This window comes from Microchirus variegatus (genome assembly GCF_963457635.1).
Source record: "Microchirus variegatus genome assembly, chromosome: 1".
Taxonomy (NCBI): domain Eukaryota; kingdom Metazoa; phylum Chordata; class Actinopteri; order Pleuronectiformes; family Soleidae; genus Microchirus; species Microchirus variegatus.
The window spans coordinates 23500098-23527335 of NC_139802.1; the positions used below are offsets into that span (position 1 = coordinate 23500098).

The 27238-nt window shown below is 39.0% G+C and overlaps 1 protein-coding gene across 2 annotated transcripts in view; it reads left to right on the forward strand.

The window, feature by feature from the left end:
• Window positions 1–27238, forward strand: part of dgkb (diacylglycerol kinase, beta) — a gene marked incomplete at both ends in the record, with an annotated part of 96624 nt that overhangs the window by 31682 nt on the left and 37704 nt on the right. For both annotated transcript variants that reach the window (XM_083898993.1, XM_083898994.1), the window contains 11 exons: window positions 2578–2695; window positions 3362–3450; window positions 5175–5291; window positions 6044–6142; window positions 7440–7541; window positions 9595–9668; window positions 10853–10927; window positions 15646–15731; window positions 17031–17120; window positions 17843–18003; window positions 25058–25122. In XM_083898993.1, coding sequence (XP_083755119.1) covers window positions 2578–2695; window positions 3362–3450; window positions 5175–5291; window positions 6044–6142; window positions 7440–7541; window positions 9595–9668; window positions 10853–10927; window positions 15646–15731; window positions 17031–17120; window positions 17843–18003; window positions 25058–25122 — 1076 coding nt within the window. The remainder of the gene's footprint in view (window positions 1–2577; window positions 2696–3361; window positions 3451–5174; window positions 5292–6043; window positions 6143–7439; window positions 7542–9594; window positions 9669–10852; window positions 10928–15645; window positions 15732–17030; window positions 17121–17842; window positions 18004–25057; window positions 25123–27238) is intronic.

A 27238-nucleotide genomic window follows, 5' to 3' on the forward strand; every position in this document is an offset into this window, starting at 1 on the left:
CGACGAGATGAGGTCACCTGACATTAGTCGGTGAGGGTGAGTTAACTGGTGTGATGATGAAGATGATGTGATTTAGTAGTATTTTCCTTTATAAATACTGTATTTACTGACTTTTACTGCATATTATAGCGATATAGAAGTTCTTTCATACATAAAACCAAAATTTTACCTCAAATTCACTAAGTTATGCCACATATTACTGTGATTTAACGGTATTTTCCCACTGTAAATACTGTATTTGGCAGTATATTATAGAGATATAGCAGTACGTTTATGCATAAAAACAATATTTCACCTTAAAATCACTAATATGGCACATGTGATTTAACCCTGTAAAGCCCAAATTAAGAAAAAAAATTATTTGACCTTTCAGATGTTGTTGTAGGAGGCCTTAGATGCAGAAATCAAAGAGTTTTTGGAAAAAAAATGTTTATGTACGTTTTTAGAGAAACGTTGTAATTTTGCAACGTTGGGCTTTGGTGGTAGCAGAATTTCTGTGTTTTTACTCACTTTGTCTGAACAACAATTCACAACAACTAAGTGTTTATTTGCAAGTTTGATTGCTTACTTAGCTCCATAAATGTATATAACATTAAAAATAATCACACATTAGTCATATTTTTATGAAATCATTTATTAAAAATAAATACATAAATAAATAAACAGGCTAAAACTCTAGTTTTTTCTAGCAACATCTTCATTCCTTTTTTCTTTTCATGACAATCTTTCATTGTTAGTGAAAGTCCTAAAAACAGTTCTTGTCCTCTGAAAAGCAAAGGCAAACATTACACTTGCTGCATTGTGTGTTGGTGAATCCTTTATTGCAGCATCCTCTCCCTGTCTTCATGTCCTTGTGTTCATCCAATAGCAGGTGTGTACATCTCTTGGATGGTCTCTTCTGAGCATTCAGAGGCTTCATAATGTCACTGTCTGTGTTGCTGGACTCTCTTTGCCTGAAGATGAAATCCAGACCAGAAAAAACAATGTTGCAACTGATGAAATATTTCTTCGGCCATCGACACCTGTCACTGTGCATGATGTGTTTGTGTGTTTTTGGCTCGATGTCCACATAATTATCAGCTGGACAGTCCATGGGTGGTTGGTTTTCTTTGTCCACTTGTTGACAGACATCTTCATCTGAGTCTTCATCACTCTCATCAGTGTCATTGAGTTCCATCTCAACTTCACTCTCTCCAGTTTGGATGATATCAATCACATCCTGCACACTGTATCACAGCTCTTGCTGGTCGCATTCTGGGAAAAAAGCAACTAATTAACATGTATAAATATGCTTTTTATATAGTAGTACATAATCTGAAGGAATAGATAGGGTGGTGGACCAAGTCCTCTGGGTAGAAATGTTTTCAAGGCAGACAATACTGTCTGCTGATTGTAAGTCACTTTGGACTAAAGCATCTGCTAAATGCCCTAAATGTAAATGTAATTGTCTGAGCCTATGGTCTCTACTTATCATACTAAAAGAAAAACATGCAAACCCCCACTAACATCCACACCCCACATTCAGGAACATTTACACCTTTCCCAGAACTGAATTGTCTGTCGATATCCTCTTTGTGGACAAAGACATGGGATTTTAGCTCAGTCTGATCAAATTAACTAACTATTTTTTTAGAGCTAAAACTTTAAAATCAGTCAAATTTGACCAGAACACAACACAAGGGTATATAATGTATATAATGTATACTGTTGTGTATTCATGTATAAAGAAAACACTCTGTGTTGACTGTTTAAGGCAGTGGTGTTGTGGAGGGAATACAACCTGTCTGTGTCCACTGTAACAAGCCTGCTATTTTGACAACCACCAAGACCCAGTGTTGTAAAATTACAACAAATATGTAACAAGCTCTAAATGAAATGTGATGCATCTATTCCACAATAACTAAATATGTACATGATCTACACATTATAATAACAACCAAAAAATATATAAAAGACATTTTAATTACTTGAATCTGATGAATCCAGTCCAATGAAATCTTGAAAGGTTGTGTGCGTTCATGGCCATAAATCAGGACTTATAAACAAATGTAACATCCACTAACATTGATAGACTGAACAATAAGACCCAATGACTATGTACATGTGGTAAAAAAATATATAAAATATAACAGATTGTAATATTGCAATATTTTCATGCATAAAACCAATATTTTACTAATATTATCACTAATACGCCTCGCAATACTGTGATTTAATAGTGTTTTCCCTCTTTAAATACTGTATTTTACACTGACCTTTACAGTAAATCACAGCACTATTGCAGTACTTTTGTGCATTAAACCAATATTTTAGCTTAAAATCACTAATATGCCTCACATTACTGTGATTTAATGGTGTTTTCCTGTATAAATACTGTGTTTTACACTGACTTTTACAGTATATTTCAGGGAAATATTAGTATTTTCATGCATCAAAGCAATATTTAACCTTAAAATCACTGATGTGCCACATATCACTGTGATTTAATGGTATTTTCCCTCTGTAAATACTGTATTTTTTTTTCATAAAGATGATATTTGACTGTAACTGTACACAAACCCTGGCTGTTTTCTGCAGAACGTAAAAGACGACGGTCAACACGTGTGGAGACTGAAGCACTTTAACAAACCGGCGTACTGTAACCTGTGTCTGAACATGCTGATCGGTCTAGGGAAGCAGGGACTCTGCTGCTCCTGTGAGTCTCACACACACACACACACACACACACACAATCATTATTTTTAATTATTTGTGTACATTTCCTGCCTAAAAACAACATTTAACCGTGAAAACTGTTAAACACACGTTACTGTATTTCACTGTGAATTTTGCAGTAAATGATTGTGATTTGGCAGTATTTCATGCATTAAACTAATATTCTACCTTAAAATGACTAACATGACTCATATCTATGTGATTGTGAGGCAATATATTTCACAGTTCAACTTCATGAACAATCCTATATTAATGTATTTTACTGCCTTAAGCGGTGTATTAATATGATTTAGCAGGACTTGTGTGCATAAATGCAATGTTTTACTGCATTTTTACTAACTAAGTATGACTGTGATTGATTTAGCAGTATTTTCCTGTATGTATACTGTTTTACTCTATTTGTTGCACAAATACCGCATTTAATTGTATTAACAGCAGTTTAATTTCATATCTTAAAACTCCAATAACTAAAATACGTGTTATTCTCGAAGCCTGTGAAATTATTGTCATTTATTGTTATTTTTTCAGTTAAATCAGGTGAAACTAGAAATTCTCTCCACTGTATGACGTTTTACTCTGTTTCTTGTTGAAAATACTGCTATATACTCTAATATATACTTTAACTCTTTGTTTTCCGTGTCTACAGTCTGTAAGTACACGGTCCACGAACGCTGCGTGGCTCGCGCTCCGCCGTCGTGCATCAAAACCTACGTCAAGTCCAAGAAGAACACAGAGGTGTGTCTGATTGAAGTGTTTCCACAGCTGGCACGACGACGACGAAGACGAAGACGACACTCCACGGAGCTTAGGACGAGGGTTTTTCACCTCGTCTTCTTCTCCGTCTGATGGGATTTAAACTCAATCTCAATCTCTCACCGAGCCGTGTTAATTAGCAGATTCACAGATACTGGGAGCATCTTCTGTTTCTCTGGTTTCTTCTTCTTGTTGTAGAGTTGCAGTTGAGCGTTGATTTTTTCAGAGGATATAATTCAAACTTTCCACACAGTGAACGTCCACTCACGAGTTTCAGATTATCTCAGCTGTGGGTCCAGACCCAGTGATTTAGGAGGTTATTGCGTCGTCTTTTCTGGTACCAGAATTAGCCCCTTTTCTACCTCGGGAACTTCTCTCCTTTACCTGGGATTTTGAAAACTTTCTCCCAATCCCAAACATTCCCCAAAAGAAGTACCGACTCGCGACTATAGGGACTTCTCAGATTACCAGGAACTCGAGAGGGGTCGGGGCAAGGCACAAGATACACAGACAACATCATCGAGAGCTGAGAAAATCCATCAATTCACTCAAAGAGTGAAACAGTTTAACAGTAACAGAAAAAGAAATCTCTGACAGAACCAGACTCAAAGATGTCTGAACATCTGCCTAGACAGGTTGTGGTGAAAGGAAAAAAATTTAGACTTTTGGATATAGGAGCAAGATAGGAACAGGAAGAACTTGGAGGAGCTGGGTCTTCAAGAGCTTCTTGACACAAGATCGACTTTAGATAGGCGTAAGATTGGCGGTAGATAGACGGAAGATCGACAGGAGATGGACGGAAGATAGAAGGAAGATCGATGAGAGATGGACGGAAGATCGACGGTAGATAGGCGTAAGATTGGCGGTACATAGATGGAAGATAGACGTAAGATAGATGGAAGGTCTACGGAAGATAGAAGGGAGATTGACGGAGGGTCGACGGAAGATAGACGTAAGGTCAACGGAAGATAGATGAAAGGTCGACGGAAGATTGATGGAAGGTCAACGGAAGATAGACGGAATATCGATGGAAGATGGACGGAAGATGGACGGGAGATCGATGGAAGGTTGGCGTAAGATAGACGTAAGGTCGACGGAAGGTAGACGGAAGGTCAACGTAAGATAGACGTATATTGACGTAAGATAGACGGGAGCTAGACGGAAGATAGACGGAAGATATACAGAAGATCGACAGAACATAGACGTAAGATCAACGGAAGATAGATGGAATATTTATACGTAAGATTGATGGAAGATCTACATAAGATCGATAGAAGGTTGGCTTAAAAGATAGACATAAGATCAACGGGAAGATCTACGGAAGATCGTCGCCCCCTGTTCTGGTAGCGCTCTCTAGGTCATGATTCACCAGCGTTGAACGATCCAGTCCTTTGATTAACAGAGCAGTCGAGGGTTAACATAAGTTCTTTAGGAGAGTATTTACGTAGGCGAGGGCAGAGATATGACGCTCTTTGTAAGCTAGCATCAGGGATTTGAATTTAATGTTGCCAGACTCTTATATTTATTGGCGAAACAGGAGCACCTTTTATATCGATTTAACCCAGAATTCCCCGGTAAGATCACACTGCAGCCATTCAACTCGACTAATTATGAAACCTTTTTTAAATGAAGGAAAAAGTCTGTGTTTGTTTAGTTGTTTTTGTGACTTGTTGTATTGTCTTTTTATCACATCTCTATCTCCACAGGTCATGCATCATTTCTGGGTGGAGGGAAACTGTCCCAACAAGTGTGACAAGTGTCACAAAACCATTAAGTGTTACCAAGGTCTGACTGGGCTCCACTGTGTGTGGTGTCAGATCACGGTGAGCTCCTCCTCCTCGTTATTGTCCCGCTGCTTATTGTTGTTGTTTAACCGTTTCTTTTGCACCTCCTGATGTCATGCCAGCCAATTTACACCCGGGGGAAACACAACAGACGTGACCCTGAACCTGAACATGAACCTGTGCTATTATTATTATTATTATTATTATTTAGGCCCGAGGAACCTATTGTTCCTGTTGAGATTATTATTCTTCTCCGATATTGCGCTCATTTTTGAGAGGGTTAAAGTGCATAAAAACTCTTGAAATTTGACTCTATAGCGCCCCCCAGAAGTCAGGTCATGGTCAGAAAAAAGTCGGCGGATCAGGATGAAATTTGGTGAGTTTGTTAGGCATAATCCAAAGTTTATTGAGGTTTTTTGGGGGGAATTTTCGACGCGAGAGAAAGTGGCATGGCCAAAATTGCATTAAATACTACATTTTGGATTTTTTTCTATCGTGTCTTAGTCGCACATAGTTGTTCAGATTTTAACCAAACTTGGTACACTTGTTGCTATCACGATTCCAAACAAATTTCTAATGTACTTCCATTAGCTCCACCCACCCAGAAGTCAGCCATTTTGGAAAAACGAAAATGGCTAGCCTGCGCGTTTGAGCTAGCCGCGTCAAACTCGGTGCATATGTTCTCAACAAGTTAAATGGCAGGAAAACTACTTTAAAATGTCACTTTTTGAAAGCTTTAACGCAAACAGAACGACATGAAATTCTTCTTCTTGTTTGTCTGGCTCCTGCAGCTTCATAACAAGTGTGCCTCACACGTGAGACCAGAGTGTGACTGTGGCCCCCTGAAGGATCACATCCTGCCCCCCAACACCATCTGCCCTGTGGTTCTGGTAAGACTTTACTTCCCTCTTTCTCTTCCCTCGCTCTGACCTCGTGTGATGCCACGAGAGACCAAATGAAACTTTATTGATCCTCACAGGAGGGAACACAGTTGTTAGAGGCGCTCAAAAGTCACAAGAAAACGAGTTGTTCTTCGCTTATTCCTTCATTTCTCGTAGAACACAGAGCATTTAGGCTGTTTTTTTATTTCCATTACTATATTAAAACGGTGATAAGCATTAGAAATATAAAATGTCTTAATCCTTTTATTTCCAGTACAACCTATAGATAATCTGATCAAATTATAATCTCTGTTAATTTTCTCAAACGATATAAACACACGTGAGCAACATTTTTAAAATCGGTTAGAATTTGTGAAATTTGGCTAGTTTTTATCAGCATAGTAAAAAGAAAAACAATCTATTTTGTGACTTGTGCACATTTATCACAACTGGCTTCAATTAATATTATTTGTATTAAGATTAAGCGTGGATTAATTTGAGAGATTGTTCAGTTTTCAAAATAATTTTCCCTGTTTATGACGTTTCACAGAATTAATGCAGTGTAATTGTATAAATGTTTGATTTCTTCAAACTTTAACCAGGTGCGTCCAAAATTTGACTCACACCATTTTATTAAAGTTGACCACAAGAGGTAGATTAATCAGTTAGCAAATTGCAACAATCAATATTTTTTTATTAATCAGCTAATTATTACTAATTATTTTTTCTTTTAATGTTGCATGTATTACATATTTAGTTTAGGCTTCATTTTATATAATCATCATATAATAAATGTGTTATTTTAAAGCAAATAAAACAAACTTTATTTAACATTATTTTTCTTTTCTTTTGTGGGTTCATAGTATTTATTATTTAGTTTATAGATGTTATTTTTGTTTTTATTAACTTATATCAGAGGTGCATACATGTTTTGGATGTTTGTAGATTCATTTTGTGATTTTATTGTGATCTAGATATCATTCCGTATCGAAGCAGAAACTTTTATTTTGAAATGATGTTGATATTGTATTTTGAGGTTCATTTTGAATGTAAACATTAATATTTTTGAATATTTTGAAGACTGGAATACTATCATTTGTTCGTTTTTGGCCTAAAATAAAAAAATAGAAAAGACAGCGAGATATTATCAGCGCAAACTCAATTTAACTTTAACTTGAATGTGCTTTTCATCATTATTGTCATCGCTTTCATTCCTAAACGGTGAAACTTTGAAATAAAAAAGGTTAGAGATCTTTTTACCAGTATCACCTTTGACCTCCTCCCCCCCCCCCCCCCTCTCCCTCAGGAGAGACAGTCCACACTGAGGAAAGACTCTCGCTCCAGTCAGTCGAGTCGGGGGAAGATGCAGAGAGCTAACTCTGTGACGGTGGACGGTCAGGGTCTGCAGGTGAGTCTGTGACACACTGAGTCTGAAACAGGAGGAGCTCAGATCCTCAATCCTTAAATTATGTAAAAACGAACACCTAAGAACAAGGAAAATGCGACAATTATGTCAAACTGAAACGCTATAGTATTTTTTTATACTTAAATATAAGACGGCTAACATCTGGTTAGCTGTCTCTGAGGGGAAACTTTGACTTTCACGATTAAAATGTCTTTGATTATTTTTGCGATATCCTGATATAATTTTAACCTCAGATCGACTGAATGTTCTTTAAAACAACAATTAAAGAATCTATTTTTAGTATTTATTATTATAACATTATTACATATACATTATTATAAATGTATATGTATATATATATATATATACATATATATGTGTATATGTATAGATATATATACATGTTTATGTGTATATGTATATATGTATATATATACACATGTATATATATATGTACATACACATATATATTTCTTTTTTTTATTATTATAGTAATAATATTATAGTAAAGAGAACACCTGAGAGAGTTATTAAGATGTGTAAATCTCAGTCTATTTTGTGTTATACTGGCGTGACACAGCTGTATATGTAGTCCTTTATTTAGTCGTTATCTGAGCTGTGTTTGTCACATGTAAACAAACAAAGGTGTATAGAGTCTTGTTGCCCATATTTCTCTCCTCTGCTCTTCATGTTTCGGGCTCTCTCTGGGTTTAAAAGGTTAAAATTGATTCTAAAAACAAACAAAAGTCTTAATAATCCTGCTGAGAACACGAGTTGTGCCGTATCTGCAGCAGAGCTGAGAGGAGCACTGATCTCTAACATCCGTCATCTCAGTCCCGGCTCACATCCATCTCTGCCTCTCGTCGCCCTAACCAGCGTAATAATCAAGATTATTATTTATAATTACAGGAAGTAATGGATCACTCCAGACTGGACAGGGCACTCGTTAATTCAGACAGGGGACATGGGAAGGGGGTGGAGTTAAATGCTTCATCTGTGTCAGGGCCAGAGGATGGAGGGCGGCAGAGTGGCAGCCGACTGAACTACAGGAAGTGGCTTAGTCAAACTGAGGAGGCCCATGCTGGATTAGCCTTTGTTTACGTGGCTGTTAGTGATGGGATTCGTTCAAAAGATTTGTTCACTGAATCGTTCAGTGCTAAGCAGGAGCCCAGTGCCCTGCTACATGACTCACCTCCTCCCTGAGTGCAGTACATTTGCGCCGCGGGTCATAGAGTGAGTGACAGCGTGGACGAGATTCACGTCCACAGCCACAGTTCTCCAGCTCTCTGTGTGTCAGTTTGTTTGCGAATCATGACTGAGTCAGACAGCACGACAGTTCGTTCACACAAATGATTTGTACTTTCGAACGAATCACTCCTGACCGACACAACACTAGTGGCTGTCCATGGCATCGCTGATACTGAGATATATACATATATATATATATAAGTTTGTATACATATATGTATAAGCTTTAAGTGTGTTAAATTTTCACTTCCCGTGCACCAAACCCTATAGAGAGAACCAGTGATTTTAACTCACAGGGACACAGGAGCTGCTGGTCTACTGCTGCCTCCTGTGATCAGTTTTTGCCCCTTAGTTAAATCCAAATAAAGGATTTCAAACACCGAAAGTCACTGAAAGTCACATAATAAGACAATTGAACTTACTGAAGGAGGCAGCAGTGGATCAACAACTCGGTGATGTTAAAATCACTGATTTTCTCTATGGGGTTTGGTGTGGGAGACTAAGGCGACACAAACGTCAATTTCCCAGGCTGACAAGTCTAACATTTTCTGAGTATACCGTAGACTTTATCTGGTGTAGATTTTATTCTCTCCGTTTTGCCCACATTATAATAACTGTAAAAGTGAATATTTGGCCCCTTCTCTAAGACCATTTTTATGAAGTTAATCACGTTCTCGTTGCTCAATAATTACATTCTTTTTTAATTAATTCAAGGTTAAATTTAGGAACCCAGTTGTGAGGGAATTTACCTTTGGATATATAGAGTAAAGTATGATGATGATGATGAAGCCTCCTGTCTCTCATTCAGATCACAACAAGAGAGGGCACTCATCCTCTGCTCGTTTTCGTCAACCCGAAGAGTGGCGGGAAGCAGGGAGAGAGGTAAGCAACACACACACACACACACACACGCTTACAAGAGGCTCTCACTCCTGAGCTCTGTGTTTCAGTCTTTACTTAGTCAAATGAAAACACAATAACATTTACCTAACATGAGGCAGCCTCTGGTTCCTCTCTCCTCTCTCCTTGTTCCTCTCTCCTTGGCCCGCCCTCCTCACTGTCACGGCCCTGGCTGCCCTCTCGTCTCTATCCCAAGGCTAATTTGGTTATTACTGAAACATATTCATTCACTCCATATTACACCAGCCTCCTCGCTCTCTCATCTGTTTAAATTATGGGATCAAAATGTGACTTTGGCCAGTTGATATAATGAAATTGAAATTAAAATGAATTAGTCTTTCTAATGCCTTTTTTTTTTTTGGTACGTCGCACCGCCATCTCCCCCCCCCCCCCCATCGGATTTGAACGGAATTTGGATTGTGCATGCAGAATTAGAGCCTCTACGATTACCTGACGTATCATTTACATCTAATACAGATTACAGATTTGGCATCAGTTTAAATGTATTCCCAGATTTCATCCAGAAATCCCATTCTCTTAAAATGGGCAAAACTGTAAAGAAAGAATTTACATTTTTGTCAAAAACTCTTTTAATGGAATTTGTTGAATGCATGCAGAATCAGACCTTCTACCATGCGATGAACTTTCATCCATATCTAATCCAGATGACAGATTTGGCAGCAGTTTAACTTTAACATGATTCAGTCCCATTGAACAAGTTCAGACGTGTATATAGTCCACAACCACGACACCACCACTTCCTGTCGACGGATCATTCTTATATTTTTGTCATTGGTAGGTGATCACCCAATATGTTCCCCTACAATTCACTGATGACATCACAAAACATGATCAAAGTTTGCAAATATATATATGGATATTTCTGTCAAAAGTCATTGGATTTGAACAGAATTGGGATTGTGCATGCAGGATCAGACCCTCTACCGTCACCTGAAGTTTCAGATCTAGAGTCCAGATTCCAGATTTGGCAGCGGTGTAACAAATTCAGATGTGTATATCTCACAGAAATTTCTACTGGATTCAGTGGATTTTAAAAATGTAAACCTTTCAGTTGCTGGTTTGTAAAAACACAGGTGATAAAGTGTTAAAGTATTGGTGTATATCTCATTTTTTTTTTCTCTCTCTCTGCATCTTCTCTTTTGAAGGATTTATAGAAAGTTTCAGTATCTCCTGAACCCGAGACAAGTTTATAACCTGGCCAAGAATGGACCCATGCCAGGGTGAGTACTGGAGCTCACGAATGCCACGAAAAGTAGATATTTACATACAATATGAAGTCTTTTAATGTCACTTTAACACTAAATTTACATCTTTTTGCGTAGTTAAATTTAAATTTAGTTAAATGCAACTAATTTAGTATGACATGAACTCTAAACTTTTAGGGTTACTTTAATACAAAATCTAACTAAATTGAAATATTTTTAGTGTGAGTTTAAGACTAAATTAAACATATTTTTGTGTAACTTTGAGACTATTTTAACTTAATGTTATTGTTTCACTAAATTCAACCAATACAATTTTTTTGTGTTGAACAGCAAATTTACCATAATATTTATACATTTAACTAAAGATTTATTGTAACGGCATACATATACAACTATTTTATGATGTTTTAACACAAAATTACAAACTTTTAATTATAAATGAACTTGTTTGTTACATGTTTGTGTTGCTCTACATTCAACCAATTCCAACAAACATTTAAACAAAGATTTTTGTAGCACTAGTAGTATACAATAACAATATATGATGCTTTAACACAAAATTTAACAAAATTCAAGTGCCACTTTAACACAAATTAAACTAAATTCAACACATTTTGTGTTATTTTAACAAAACGTTTTCTAAATTTAACACAATTCAAGTCCTATTGTCACTTAAACATATATTGAACTCATTGAGTGTTATTTTGACTCTAAATTTAACTTGTTTTGTGTTATATTAACGCCATATGTAAGGAATTCATTCAGATTGACAGACGGCCAGAGTCTTGTCCATCCTTCTTTTTAACCGTATTGGTAAACGACTGTTCTTGGCTGCTGTGTTTCTGTTGTTGCTCACGTACAGTATAATATCCACCATCACATGCATGAGCAGCATGCAGCATTAAAGCCACTTCCTCTCACACAGAGCAAACACAAACGAGCTGAGTTCCCTGATAAAGAACGGCAGCGAGCGGCGTCTCCATACGCATAAATCTGTACGTGAACGTGGAGCCGCTGCCACAGACGAGGAGCGGAGAGACTCCATCTATAGCCACGTGTGATCGCGCATACACACCAGCAGCTCACACTGTGAGCTGTAGGTTGCAGGTTAGCGGCAGGATTTCCTACGGTTCACGTCTGTGATTAGGAGAGTGATGGAGCATTTACATGCGCGCCGCTCCTTCTCTTTGGCGTTTGCGTCCTCGCCGCCGGGCTGCCGTGCCACCTCGTTGTTTGGGTTTGATTAAAAGTGAAAACAGAAAAATCTTATGTGCCTTTTTATAAATGTAAATAAATACACAGCGGCACATGCAGGATACCGAATTTTTGCCTCACGTAAAGTTTTTTTGGGGACTGACCTTTTAGTCGTGTCGTCTACATGAAACACAGGTATACCCTTCATAAATATAATGTGTTAAACATGTGCATGACCACATGTCAAAACTGTACAATATACTCTTATTTTACATAATATATGCAATATCTCATGTTCAGTCCTGTTTATACTGTCAATATCAATCATGTACGTCTATAATGTACGTTCTATTTTACCTTTTTATAGTCTTATTGTTAATATTTTCTCTATATTGTCATTTCACATACGTGGAAATTCATTTTTCACCTTTATTTTTACTGTCTTTGCTGCTATGACCATGTAAATTTACACTCATTTTCATTAGAAAACAAATTAAATGTATATTTAAAAATTCGACTGTAGCGCTTTACTAGCACAGCAGGCTAATGTAGCCCAGTTATTAGCATCCAACCCAAATTGTTAGCATAGACGCAAGTGACACTTTCTGAGTGTTTTCAACAGCCTAGCCCTGAAGCTACAGAGCATATACACATAGTACCACTTCCTCTCAAAATAAGAGCCACTAACATTTGCCATAACGCTTAGCAACATAAATGGCTTACAACTGGTATCCTGTAAAATAGAATACACATTTTTGATGTTATTTTTTAGCTGTCAGTAACAGGAGTCACTCACATTGACACATGGTTTTTGGTAACAGTTTGGTAGCAATAAATATAGCTTACATACGTTTTTATGGTCCTCCATAACTGTTGCGGTACATGAAGTTGCCACACTTTCACACATGCGCAGAACAAATTGGGTAATTAACAGAGCCCAACAAATGGCACACACAGATGCTTTTTCATTACTTTTTATGATGTTTTTGGTATTTCTTTTCTGTTAGCATCTCAGTTTGCGGGGTCACTAGATAGTATTAGCTTGCTAGCATTAACATTATTTCCCGCCATGTTGATTTATTTTATTTCTAGTTATTAGCATAGAAGCAAGCAACACTTGAAGACAATAACCCAGCAGAAAAGCAACACGGCTGCTGCTAGGAGATGTAAAGCCCGATGCTAACTTTACTCCTTCTGCCAATTGAAAGTTGCAGACGAGTCGGAACACTTTTTACAAAGTTTGTGGTGTTTTTCTTTGACAAGTGTCTCAGTTTGCACAGGTTCCATAATTAGCATTAGCTTGCTCGTATTAACAGTCTCTCTCCTCCACCACCATTTAGTGTATGTGTGTGTGGCTCTCCCTGCTGTAACCTCGTTAATATTTGGTGAAACACACACACACACACACACACACACACACACACACACACACACACACACACACACACACACACACACACACACACACACACACACACACACACACACACACAAGGCAGCGCACATTAGCGAGATGAGTGGTCACCGTCGGACACTGCAGGCCGAGGCAGCCGCACGCACTGCTGTCAATTATCCGCTGCGATAATGCGATTATGGCAAATTAAGTGTTTGTTTCTTGGTATTTAAATATCCCCAAAGTTGCCTTTCATGTTAGCGGCTGCCTGTTTTGACTCTAATGTGGTTTGTGGTCCCCGTCGCAGAGTAATTAAGCGAATCATTTACCCGCCATACCAGGCCGGGAGGCCGGCTCATTCAGTTAGCGGCTCTGTTATTGTGAAGGAACGGAAGAAGTTGGCCTGAACATTGCCTCTCATGATCCAATTAACCCTGGAACAGGCAGCCGAGCGCCGTGAATGAATAATTGTCAGAGCGACATGTGTTACTTTGTGGGATTAGAGGGGGGTTTGCAGTGAAGCACAGCGATCTTTCAGTTGTGGGGCAAAAAGGGATATGAGCCACTTAGCAAAAGGCTCACATAATATAATCAACACCTGCTTTAGTCTATAATACGCTACAGATATGTTTGCCCACTGTTCTTCAGCCTTTTCTGTCTAGAAACTAGAGTTTATAAACCACTCGCTCTCCCACACCAAAGTCCATTCAGAAAATCAGTGATTTTAGCTCACCCAGATACAGGAGCTGCGTGCCTGCTGCTGCCTCGTGTGGTCACTTTGTGTCACTGAGGTAAATCTGAACGAGCAATTTCAAACACATTATTTACGAAATCACACTTATGAACTCAGTGGATCAACAACTCCTGTGTGCTGTGTCGACTTTCTCCATGGGGTTTGGTGTGGTTTTGGTTTTTGGTTGGCGTTTTGAGTGAAAATTTGTACACGTAGCTCATGGAAAAATATATACATAAATATATAAAACCCAACATGTTTACTTCATTTCATACGTTTATCTTATTACTGCATGTCGTCACCGTCATTTAAAGTAAAGGTTTTCTATCTCAGGACTGTTCACACAGCATGGTCAGAAAGATGATTAAAATTACATTCAATTAAATCGGAACTACTAATAATAATGATAAAATATCATTTTATTTTCCTCTGTGGGGAAAAAAACGAGCAATTATTAATATTATAAAGTATTTTAATCTTGCACCATCAGTCTTAAGTTGATTTATTGCAGATATCTATCCCAAAATCCTCCTAAACAAATAAAACGTAGAAAATAGAAGTGTGTGAAAACCATGTTTAGGTTAATGACACAGTAGAATATAAAGTGTGTGTGTGTGTGACACAATTCCAATTCCTATCTTAACCCTCAATCTTAACCCTCAAGTTCAACCCTTATCTTAACTGGCCCTCAAAACCAAGTGTTGAGGGTTATTTTGTCACTTAGAAATGGGACACTCCTTAAATGCAGATACGTCTTCAGACTGTAGGGGGCAGAATAACGCAAAAGCTGCGATCAGTCTGTCAACTCCAAAAAAGAAGAAGAAGAACACATTTACGTCAGGATTATTTATTTATTATTTTATTTCAGTCAAGTTATTAGGTTGTCAGTTAGTTATAAGATGATACTCATACAAATACCACAACCACGGACATATTCAGCTGACAGTTACCACACACCACGGCTTATTGAAGGGTAAACGTTATCGAACGATCGCGTGTGCGCACCGGCCGGCTATTGACAAAAGATCGTAAAATAAAAATAAATGTTACGCAACAATGACGTCAGTAATCCATAATATGGGCCTAAACTTAGATAATTAGTTTAGGCCCATATTCATCATTTTTATATCTCTATTAACAAAGAAAATACTTAATTTGTATCGCACTCGCTTCACTGCTTTCGTCGCCATCTTTCTCATGTGAAAACACGCAATGCATTCTGGGTAGCCCTTGCTCCCAAGGGTGGTCTTGGAAAATCTCAATATTGAGGGCGATACAGCCCTTAAACTCGCCCCTCAACTTAATTTTTCTGAGAATCGGGACAGCACTTTTTTGAGATTGAGGGTTAAGATTGAGGGTTAAGCAAGGAATTGGAATTCACCCTGGGTGTGTGTGTGTGTGTTTGTGTTGCAGGTTGAACTTCTACAGAGATGTTCCTGATTTCAGAGTGTTGGCGTGTGGAGGCGACGGCACCGTGGGCTGGATCCTGGATTTCATCGGTAGGAAACTGCTGTTAATCCTTCAGATCATTATTCTATCTGTGGCTTTGTGATCGTTTTTGAGGGCATTAAAGTGCATAACAACTCTTGAAACTTGGCATGGATATTGGCATAGTTCCCGGGCCTGTGTGTTGCTCAAGGGCTCTACAGCGCCCCCTTAGGTGAAATCAGAGGCAAAATTGAGTTCCACCGAATATACTGAAACTTGGTGGGAAGGTGTTACAGACCAAGACGAACAGAAAAGTCGACCGTAACCATGGCTGCAACTCAACATGAGGTCGGCCATTTTTTGGTGTGCATTTTGGCTATTTTCACCCTACTTAAATGAGCAAACTCGTCCAAGCGCGGTTGTTGAACCGACATAAAAGAAACTCTCCAATTTGTACTCGACACATCGAAGGTGAAAAGTTAATCGAAAGGTTTTTGCAGATTCAAAACGGCGTGGCCACGGCAACCCTCTGTGTTTTGGCGAATTTCGACCATTTCGCCACAAAACAGGAAGTGCCCTATGACTTCGGCATACATTGAGTTCCAACGAATTTCCCGAAACCTGATGGAAAGATGTTATCGATCAAGATGAACAAAAAAGTCGACCGTAACCATGGCCTCAACTCAATAGGAAGTCGGCCATTTTGAATTTTGCAGTCCATTTTGGCAATTTGAGCCCTACATAAATGAGCGAACTTGCCCGAGCATGTGCTGTCCTTAGTTATTAGTGATCATTTTGAGACCAAATTAAAAACACCGTCTTCAGCGTCTAATAATGTACAACACGTTAGAATGTAAAGACTCCATTTCCTTTTCTTTTATTTCTCTTTTGAGCATTAGAAAATTGCATTTGTTTTTATTAGTTTTTCACTCTTGTTTTCCAGCCTGAAATGGTAAAGCTTACTTCGCCCCCTGTAAACACTTTCATTACGTCCAGAGTCTGGCGTATTCGGGGGGAGGTAAAATGGGATGATTACGTGAGTTGGAAAAACAACATATTAGTCGTCATTTGAGGAGGAGGAGGAGGAGGAGGGAGAAAACAGAATCACCTGGTACGCTCTCTGCTCCTGAAGACCTGCTACTTGTTTGGGTTCTCATAAATTGCCTCAATTTTTTATCAATCAGAACAAGAGAGGTAATAACCATGGGTGGGGGGGGGGGAGTCTCTTGAAATAGAATGAAACAACTGGACGTTCATATTGACTTGTAGTTCTTTTATAAGTGGCCTCTGCAAAATGGATTTGCTGCTTTTGTTTTGTGTGTCTCGCTCTCTCCTGTCGTGATGTCTTGTTATTGTTGTCATCGCTGCAGATAAAGCTAACCTGGACAGGAACCCGCCCGTGTGCATCCTTCCTCTGGGCACAGGCAATGATCTGGCCAGATGTCTGCGATGGGGAGGAGGTACAGACTGAAATACATGGCCCACGCTTAACCTTATTACATTATAGTTTTTATGTGTTAGGTTTTATGTGTTGTTTAAAGGCAGGCGGAGGGGAATTAGCAGCTGCTACAAATGCTGCAGTGCATTTTCTTGTTTAGGATTTGACTAAAGGGGTAGACGAGGTGATTCTAAACGACTAACTCTCCCACACACCAAAGTCCATCGAGAAAATAGTTCATTTTAGTAGTTAAGTTATTTTATTTTGCCAGTTTTTCAGCAAATTTCTTGCACCAAACCCCACAGAGAAAATCAGTGATTTTAGCTCACAGGGACACAGGAGCTGCTGGTCTACTGCTGCCTCGTGTGGTCACTTTGTCACGGAAGTAAATCTTAAAGTATTTTTCATGCCGAATTCACAAAATAAGACATTTAAACTTAGTGATGGAGGCAGCAGTGGATCAACAACTCCTGTGAACTCTTGTGTTCTGTGATGTTAAAAATCACTGATTTTCTCTATGGAGTTTGGTGTGGGAGAGTGAACGGGAATAGAAACTTCAGTTTCCTGTCAGAAAAGGCTCTAGTAAATACAGTAAATAGCACACAGCACCGTACATTAGACATTACACACAATAAAATTACAAATGTATAGTATAAGCAAAGGTTAGTTACAATTCAGCTAAAATCACTCGTATAAATCAGTGAATGAACTCTGTTGTAACTCATGTTTGATTCGCCCCCCGAGGCTACGAGGGCGAGAGTCTGCTGAAGATCCTGCGTGACATCGAGCACAGCGCGGAGGTGGTGCTCGATCGCTGGAAGATCAACGTCACGCCCACCGACAAGGAAGAGCGAGGAGACCTGGTGCCTTACAGCATTATCAACAACTACTTCTCCATCGGAGTGGTGAGTCGGAGGATTGAATGAATGAATGAATGAACCAACAACCCTAGATATAAAAATTGCCCGCTTTCTTCACCAAACCCCATAGAGAAAACCATCGTTTTTAGCTCACAGGGACACAGGAGCTGCTGGTCTACTGCTGCCTCATGTGGTCACTTTGTGTCACTGAATTAAATCTGAACAAATTATTTTTAATGCCGAAGTCACAAAATGAGACCTTTTGAACATACTGATGGAGGCAGCAGTGGATCAACAACTCCTGTGTGCAATTCTCTATGGGCTTTGGTGTGGGAGAGTGAGTGGTTTACAGACTTCAGTTTCCTGTTGGAAAAATCTGTCTAACAGTGAGATAAAGACGTGAACATGTTCTTAAGATATAAAAAATGAAAACTCTATTTGTATCTGATCTTCATTCTAAATCAAAATAACGGACAAAGCCACTGTTACGACATGGATGCTAAAAGTGGGGTCCAGGGGCCAAATTAGGACCGTTAAAAAGGATTCATTTGGTCCAAACATTAAAGAGTATATTTATTAATTAAAAATACTCACATATGAAACTGTTTATTATATATTCTACTCTGTGTTTGGAAAAGTAGGCAGTATTTTTAATGGATTACCCATTAATCTGACTTCTACATTGTCTTCTACATCCATGTGTTTTATTAAGGGTTTGGTTGGCACCTAAACCTGTTTTTTATTTTTATTTTTAATAATATAAACACAAAAAAGAGAGTAAAATTCACTTTTCCCTCACAGAACAAGAAGAAAAAAATAAACAATAAATTAAACATTTGACAATGACAATGACAAGTGTTGTAGGGTACTGACACAGTAAAAACACATTTTAGTCACTTATTAAATTATTAAAAGGCTTGTCAAATAAAATCTGACAGTCATTTTAGACTGGAAACTGAAGCTCACTCTCCTCACACCAAATCCCATAGAGAAAATTAGCAATTTTACGTCACAGCGACACAGGACACGTCGATGCACTGCTGCCTCCGTCAGTAAATTTAAATGTGTTGTTTTGTAAAATTTGGCATTTGAAATAATCCGTTTGGTTTCAAATAAGTGGTGGAAATGAACCAAACGAGGTGGCAGAAGAGCAGCAGCTCCAGAGTCCCTGTGAGCTAAAACTGGTTTTCTCTATAGACTTTGGTGTGGGGCGAGTGAGCCCTTTAGAAATACAAAGCCTGGCTTTGAAAACATGCCTTTATATCAGCCTTTCACACTAAATGAAGACGTATTCAGGGGTAACGAAGACTCTCTGGTGCTTGTACAGGCTCCTAAAGACAGGAGGCGCTGCAGAGTGTTGCATAAAAATGAAATGAAATCAAAATAAGTCAACAGAGAGAGTGAGACGTGGCGTCCCGTGGTGACGGCCTAATCACTCACTTTATTTGTTGTGATCACATTGAGTTTAGGCCTTTATTGAGATGTGCTCCGGCCTCAGTCGTCTGATCAATAAAGCGGCCGCTCCTGTCCATCTCCACCATAATCACTCTGATTTTACACAGCTCATGTGAGCCATTACTGGCAAATGTCAGGGGGGAAATATGGTAATTGACATTTGCAGGTGGCAGAGGAGGATGAGGAGGGGGAGGGAGTGTGCAGCGGTGTTTTTGCCGTACACAGCGACATAAGTGATGCATGGCCTCACAAATGTTAGTTGAATAACACCTCGAGCTCAGGGCCTCTAACGACGATGTCAGACATGACAGCGAGGCCTTGTTGACGACGATATGATGCTCGACATATGTCCACTTGCACCAGGAGGAAGCGACTCAAATAAAACTCCACGCCATAAATGTCAAACACGGAGGTAACGAGTCGCCTCATCCTTTCATTCAAACACGGTTCATTTACAGGGAAATTGGTGTTTAAGTGGCTTTTTTAATTTATGATACAAATACGACCAGTGAAACAACTCAGCTTTGGATTTATTTCTACATATCCTGTTTTATATTGTGGAAGAAAACGTCCTTTTTTCATTTGAACCATGTTTTGTACTCATCCAAACGACAAAACGGATACAAATATGGCAGAAAAGAATGACAAAACAAGTGTAAACTCAAAAGAATAACTAAATAACATGTACCAATTAAGGATTATTAAAAATAACACGTGTATTCAAAAGTGTAAAAGTTAAATTCTCTGAAGAAAAGACACATTGTCCCTAAAAAAAAAATGATTTTATCCACTCAACCTCATAAAATATGTGCCTGCCTCAGTCTTTGATAGCTCACTCATATGTTTGCCGCTTTATTTTGCCATTAAACAGAGCTTTTCAACTGCTCGCTTTCTTGCACCAAACCCCATAGAGAAAACCAGCGATTTTAGCTCAGGGCGTCACAGGAGCTGCTGCTCTACTGCTGCCTCGTGTGGTCACTTTGTGTCATTAAGGTTAATCTGATATTAAGCATTTCTGTGCCGAAAGTCACAAAATGAGAACTACTGAACTTAAACTTAGTAATAGAGGCAGCAGTGGATCGACAGCTCCTGTGTGCTGTGATGTTAAAATCACAGATTTTTTCTATGGGGTTTGGTGTGGGAGAGTGAGTGTTTTTAGAAGCTTAATTTTCCAGTCAGAAAAGTCTCTTTATCAATGAAGTGAAGCAGCAAACATGTTCTTAAGATACCATAAATATGAAAATACTAATATAGTGACCATTTAAACAGACTTTTCAGTTGCTCACTTTCTTGCACCAAACCCCATAGAGAAAACCGGTGATTTTAGCTTGCGGGGACACAGGAGCTGCTGGTCTACTGCTGCCTCGTGTGGTCACTTTGTGTCACTGAAGTGAATCTTAACAAAGTATTTTTAATGCCGAAGTAACAAAATAAGACATTTTAACTAGTGATAGAGGCAGCAGTGGATCAGTAACTCCTGTGTACTGTGATATAAAATCACTGATTTTCTCTATGGGGTTTGGTGTGGGAGAGTTTGTGTTTTTAGAACCTATATAGTCCTTTTTAAAAGAGTGATGTTTTCTGGTTTAATGATTTCTCATGACTGCATCAAACTTATTTAAAAAAGGAAAAATCATCTTTGTCCTGACGGCTTCATAAAGTCATTGTTTGTGCTGTTAGCGGGATTATCATCGGGCAGATAGGATCAGGACAAATGAAGTTGTTTGAGGAAGGATTACGACGACACTGAGCTCTCCGAGGACTCAAGTGTGATATCATATTTTATTCTCATTAATAACATTGTTATTGTTATTCTCATTATTTCTGTTGAATGTGACAAGTCAAGCTCATAATAACCTCAGGGATTATGCAGATTGTGTCTGTAACGACGCTGCAGGTCCCGAGGTTCTTCCTCTGCACTCAAACAGACATATTTAGTGTAAAAATAACTTTTCCGCCAGTAATTTCAATCCCATTCGCCAGGTAATTGCCCCCCCCCCTTCCCCTCCCCCACCACGTTTGAATATTCCTCCGACCTAAGCATCTGCCACGGCCTCTCTCCTCCCGCAGGGGATTGATGATGGCCCCGTCCCTGGAGGAGGATGTGGAAGTGACGTGAAGTGTAATGATCTCAATCAGGGGCCAGGGGTGAGAGACAGAGCTAATCATCAAGACGCGCTGCACTAGCATAATGCAGTCAGTCAGTCGCCCTAATGACCCCCCGACACTCCTGTCAAAGCCATTACTCTATCCCCCCCCCCACCCCACACACACACACACACACACATCAAACCGCTGGGGCCTCGCTCATAATTGGACTAAACTTTGAGCTATGAGAGGACATTACACTTGTCCTGGATTAATTCACGTGCCAGATTTTAGCATTGGTAATTATTTGAGGGCAGCTACAGGAGAGCGAGTGTGTGTGTGTGTGTGTGTGTGTGTGGGGGGGGGGGTGTCAAGGCCTCAGAATATAGATTTGTACGACACGTGTTCATGACCAGATTAGAGCAGATTACATGACGCTTTATTGGCCGGGGAAATCAACCTTTTGGAGCGGCAAAAAGGTCAGAGGTCAACCAAAAAAGACTTAAAGGTCTGTTTAAATGCTACCTATATTAGTATTTTCATATATATGGTATCTTAAGAACATGTTTACTGCTTCACTTCATTGATAAACTGATTTTTCTGACTGGAAAATGAAGTTTCTAAAAACACAAACTCTCCCACACCAAACGTCATAGAGAAAACTAGTGATTTTAGCTCACAGGGACACAGGAGCTGCTGCCTCGTGTGGTCACTTTGTGCCATTGAAGTAAATTTAAAATGAACGATTTCAAAGCCGAAGTCGCAAAATAACACATTTTAACTGATTGATTGGAGGCATCACTGATTTTCTCTATGGGGTTTGGTGCAGGAGAGTGAAAGTGAAATAAACATGGTTTTCCAGTCAGAAAAGTTTGTTTATCAATGAATCGAAGCAATAAGATATCATAAACATGAAAATGCGAATATTATGACCACTTTTTCTTGCCTTCAAAGAGATTTTTAACCTAAGTCCAGTGAGAAAAATCAGCGTTTTTAGCTCATGGGGACACGAGAGCTGCTGCTCTGTGAAATGAATGCAGTTTTATTCTTACAGCCAAACAATTCTGAGTAAAATTAAAGTATAAGAGAAGAAACCTGCAATTTTTTCAGCACATGACAGGTGTTTTTTTTTCCACAGCTGAAATCATACAAACACAGCGTCAAGTGCAGAAAAACAAAGTGCTGCTTCCACTCTGTGCTGCATGAAATCCTTGTTTACTGTTGCAAAGCCACAGAAGCTCCTTGTACACGTCTCAGATTATAGACTCCAAACCAAAGGGGAGACAACCTCCTCTGGCTTTTCGCGCTCGTGTTTGCAGCTTATTGTCGTGTTTGTAAGAGAAAATCAAGTTACACTCGCTCTCTCTCAGAAACATCCATCATCTCAGCCTTTCCTCTTCAGCGCTGAGGCTGAGTCTGCGGGGAGCGTGGAAGAGGAATCCTTTTGGTCTTCTTGAAGAGACATCAAGAGAAGCTCCATTGATTTTTCTTTTTCGGCTCCTCCTAAATGTGTGTAGAGAGAGTTAGCAGGGGGTCGTCCCTGTAGCTGCTGTTTCACTGGTGCCACTCAGAAAAATGGACTCGGTCAAAACAGATTCACTGGAAAGAAGAAGGAAAAACAACAGAAAAAGAGGGGGAGAAAAAGTTCACGTCAACTTTTCAAATGTTTGTCCACTTTTTCTTTCAAGGAAGACTCAAAAGGAAATTTAAAGTAACTCATTTGGGCCCCGTCCCAATACCTCCCCCTTAAAATTTCCACTTGGTTTGGAGTGCCCTCAACCGAGTGGTGTTTTTAATTGTCTTTAAAAAGCAGCGTATAGTGGCTTTAACGGCTGTAACGTTTTAATCATATGGATTTACTATATTTAAACGTGATCGTACGAGTTCACGCTGGGAGATGTAACAGTCTGAGATATAACTGAGATGGTGTTAAAATACTCAGTCACACCACACACACACACACACACACCTGCATGTGTAACATCGGCTGTATCAGCTTTACACCAGCAGCTCCGACGTGGCTGTACTTTAATGCCTCGGATTGCATACACACAGACACACACACACACACACAAACACACACACACACACACACACACAGATAAAATCAGAGAGAGAGCAGCTTCCTGTAGGTAAAGTCTGGAGCTGTGATTACTCACAGTCAGTTTAATTAATGAGACCACGTGCTGTTCATCAGACTTTACTGTCAATTTGTCTCCATCCACTCCTCTAACACTGATGCCCCGCCCACCACGCGCACACACACACACACACACACACACACACACACACACACACACACACACACACACACACACACACACTTTACTTTCTAATTACTTTCATCATATGCAAATATACAGTCTGTGTATTAAAAGTCACTTTTTATATTACTTAAGTAAAAGTACTTTAAGTATCAGACATTTACTGTATCAAGTCAATTTTCTATAGTATTACTTAAGTAAAAATACTTAAGTATCAAAGTCATTTTTTTTATTAAGTAAAAATACTTCAGTATAAAAAGTCACTTTTTATATTACTTAAAGGTACAATGTGTAGTATTTAAGGGTTTATATGACCCAAAATCCACTTTTTTATACATATTATGTGCTCCTGCATTGTCTAGTCGCTGTATAATAGTTTTTGTTTCATTTTCGGAGTGTTTCAGCGAGACGCCATGTTTCTACCGGAGCCTCTAAGGACAAACGCGAGAGAACAAAACAAGCGTCTCTTTACTTGTAGCGGAAGTCCCGCCTCCTCTCTCTCCGCTTCGTCTGCTACGACCGCGGTAGCTCGCCCTCTCCCTCGCCTCACAAACCTCATCTGCTGACATGGAGAAAGACAACGAGGACGACATTTGACCAGCTGCGGATACCGTAGCGCTCAGGAAAGGGAGGGGGTGAGCAGAGGAGCAGGTCTTTGTTGTAAATTTCATCCTCTCCTCTAGATGGCACTATAAACTACTTATTTCCCCTTTAAGTAAAAGTAATTTACTTTTACTTCATATTTTTTGCATATTTTTATGCAAAATATTTGCATAAAAAAATATTTTTATATTATAAATAATACTGCAAATCATGTTTTGGCATGTGGCGCCACCTACTGCCATCTACCAATCATAGCAGTCAGTAGCATCTCTGCTGCCGAGCAACCACGGGTTGCCAGTTACGTCAGAAAACAAAACCTAAAAGATCTTCTTTTGAATTTGAATGTAGTAACTGTTTTTGGCCACATTCTTACATATGGCACCTTTAACACGTTTTATAATATTACTGTAATAAAAGTACTTAAATACCAAAAGTCACTTTTTGTATTATTACTGAAGTAAAAGTACTTGAGAATCAAAAGTCCCTTTTGTATATTATAATATAACAAAAGTAAAAGTCTTTAAGAATGACATTTTTCAAGAGCAGTGTGTGAATGAATGTGTGAATGGGTGAAAACTGTAGTGTAAATACAGACCATAATACCAACTCTTCTTCTTATTGATGTGATTTGGTAGTAACATTCTTTGTTGTCTATAATCTATATAACATGTTGTATTTGTTGTTTCCAGGACGCCTCCATCGCTCATCGTTTCCACGTCATGAGGGAGAAACATCCAGAGAAGTTTAACAGCAGGTACGCCTTTCTCCTGGTGGTCACTGACAGTACTGCACCCACAACATCTCCTGTGTTGTGGTGTCATTTGAATCATCTTTACAGCTGACTTACTGACTTATTTGATCAGGGGCGCAGCTTGTGAACAGGCAAGGCAGGCAACTGCTTGGGGCCCCGAGCTGACAGGGGGCCCCCGACACACTAAGTTTATATAGTTTTTTAAAAGCTATTTGCAGTATTTTATTGTTCTTTAAATTTATATTTTCACATACTTTTTGATTACAAAGTTTTTCCATGTTATTTCATTCATTTCGAAAACAAAAAATATTTTGAACTCATACATTTTTCGTTTGTGTCAGATTATTTACAACATAATGATAAGTGATGAAAACTGGTTGGAAGGGCCCCCTGGGAATTTTTGCTTAGGGCCCCTACAGACTCTAGAATCACCTCTGTATTTGATCAGGGTTTTTGAACACAGCGCCTCACATTCAACGTCTGTGATTCTAACCACGGCCAGAGAAGAAGAACATCTATGTTTGCATCAATATTTAACGTCTCCACTGGAGCCGAGGAGTCATTGTGAGCACTAATTGAATTTGCGTGGTCAGTTTGACATCATGGATCAGTCACAGTGATGACACACAGACTCCTAATAATCCCATTTCTACTCATTATCATATTTTACCCTGTTTAACTGTGTCCGTCTGCTGCTCACACACACACAGCAGAGGACCAGGTCCACACAGAGGTGATTTCAATCATTTAAAGGGACAGTACAGCCTTTAAAAAAAAAAAAAGTCTGATTGTTCATGTTTTTCATGACACAGTCCTGTTTTATTACCTGGTGTGTATTTTAGTTCAGAGAATGTCATCACTGAAGAGTCATGAGCGCGACGTCAAAACAACAATACAGTTCCAAAATCTATTTAAATCTACTTACATTTCCAAAAATCTACTCAAATCTACTTAGAATTTCAAAATCTACGTAAATCAATTTATAATTTCAATCTTATATCTATTAATAATTTCAAATTCTATGAAAATCTACTTATAATTTAAATCCAAAATCTATTAATACTATCAAATTTTACTTTTCCAAAATCTACATCTACTTAAAGTTCCAAATTCTACTTATAATTCCAAAACTTTTCCAACAGGAAACTGAAGTCTGTGTCACTTCCTAATCCACTCACTCTCCCACACCAATGTCCATAGAGAAAATCAGTGATTTGAACATCACAGCACACAGGAGTTGTTGATCCACTGCTGCCTCTGTCATTGACATAAAATATGTTATTTTGTGAATTTGGCTTCTGAAATCCTTTGCTCAGATTGACATCAGTGACACAAAGTGACCACACGAGGCAGCAGTAGACCAGCAGCTGCTGTGTCTCCCTGAGCTAAAATCACTGATTTTCTCTATGGAGTTTGGTGTAGAAGAGTGAGCGATACATACATTTAAGTTTCCAGTCAGAAAAAAGGATGTCTAAGCTGGTACTGCTACTACTACTACTAATAATAATATGTACATGAAAGTGTTTCTTGTGGGTGTCCTCATGTCCTCATGTAGTTATTCAGTGTGGCAGTATGTCATAGAACTGGTCTGTTCAGCGTCACTTCGGATCAGGTGATGTCGTAAATCTCACAGTGATGTTTGAATCCGGATTTGCAGCTTCCCCGGTCGGCAGTTAAAAGTAAACTTGCCCTTTTATGCTTCTTACATAATGTAAAAGCGTGTAACGTCTCTGGCTGTGTTTTAAGACTCGCTGACATTCCTTTGTTTTATTTGACACAGTTATGGACACACTTCCTGTCGAAGAAGCAAGGCAGTGAATCAGCATCGTTACACACTCCAGCGCTAATTCACTTAAATATCTTGTTTGTTTTATTGTGATGTGTCAGCGTTTCTGTGGATGTAAAGGCTGCAGGTCTCTGGCTGCTTCCATACCTGTGAAAAGCACCAGGGGGCAGTGTAAGGATCTAAGCTCCATTGATTTAACGTGCACAGTGAACTCTAAAATCTGAAGCATCAGTTCAGTTCATTTTTCAGGAGGTTTTCTGCCAGTGCCATGTTGGCAGGAAACTGAGCCAGGGTTCCCACAGGTCCTTGAAATCCTTGAGTTTTGTTATTGGG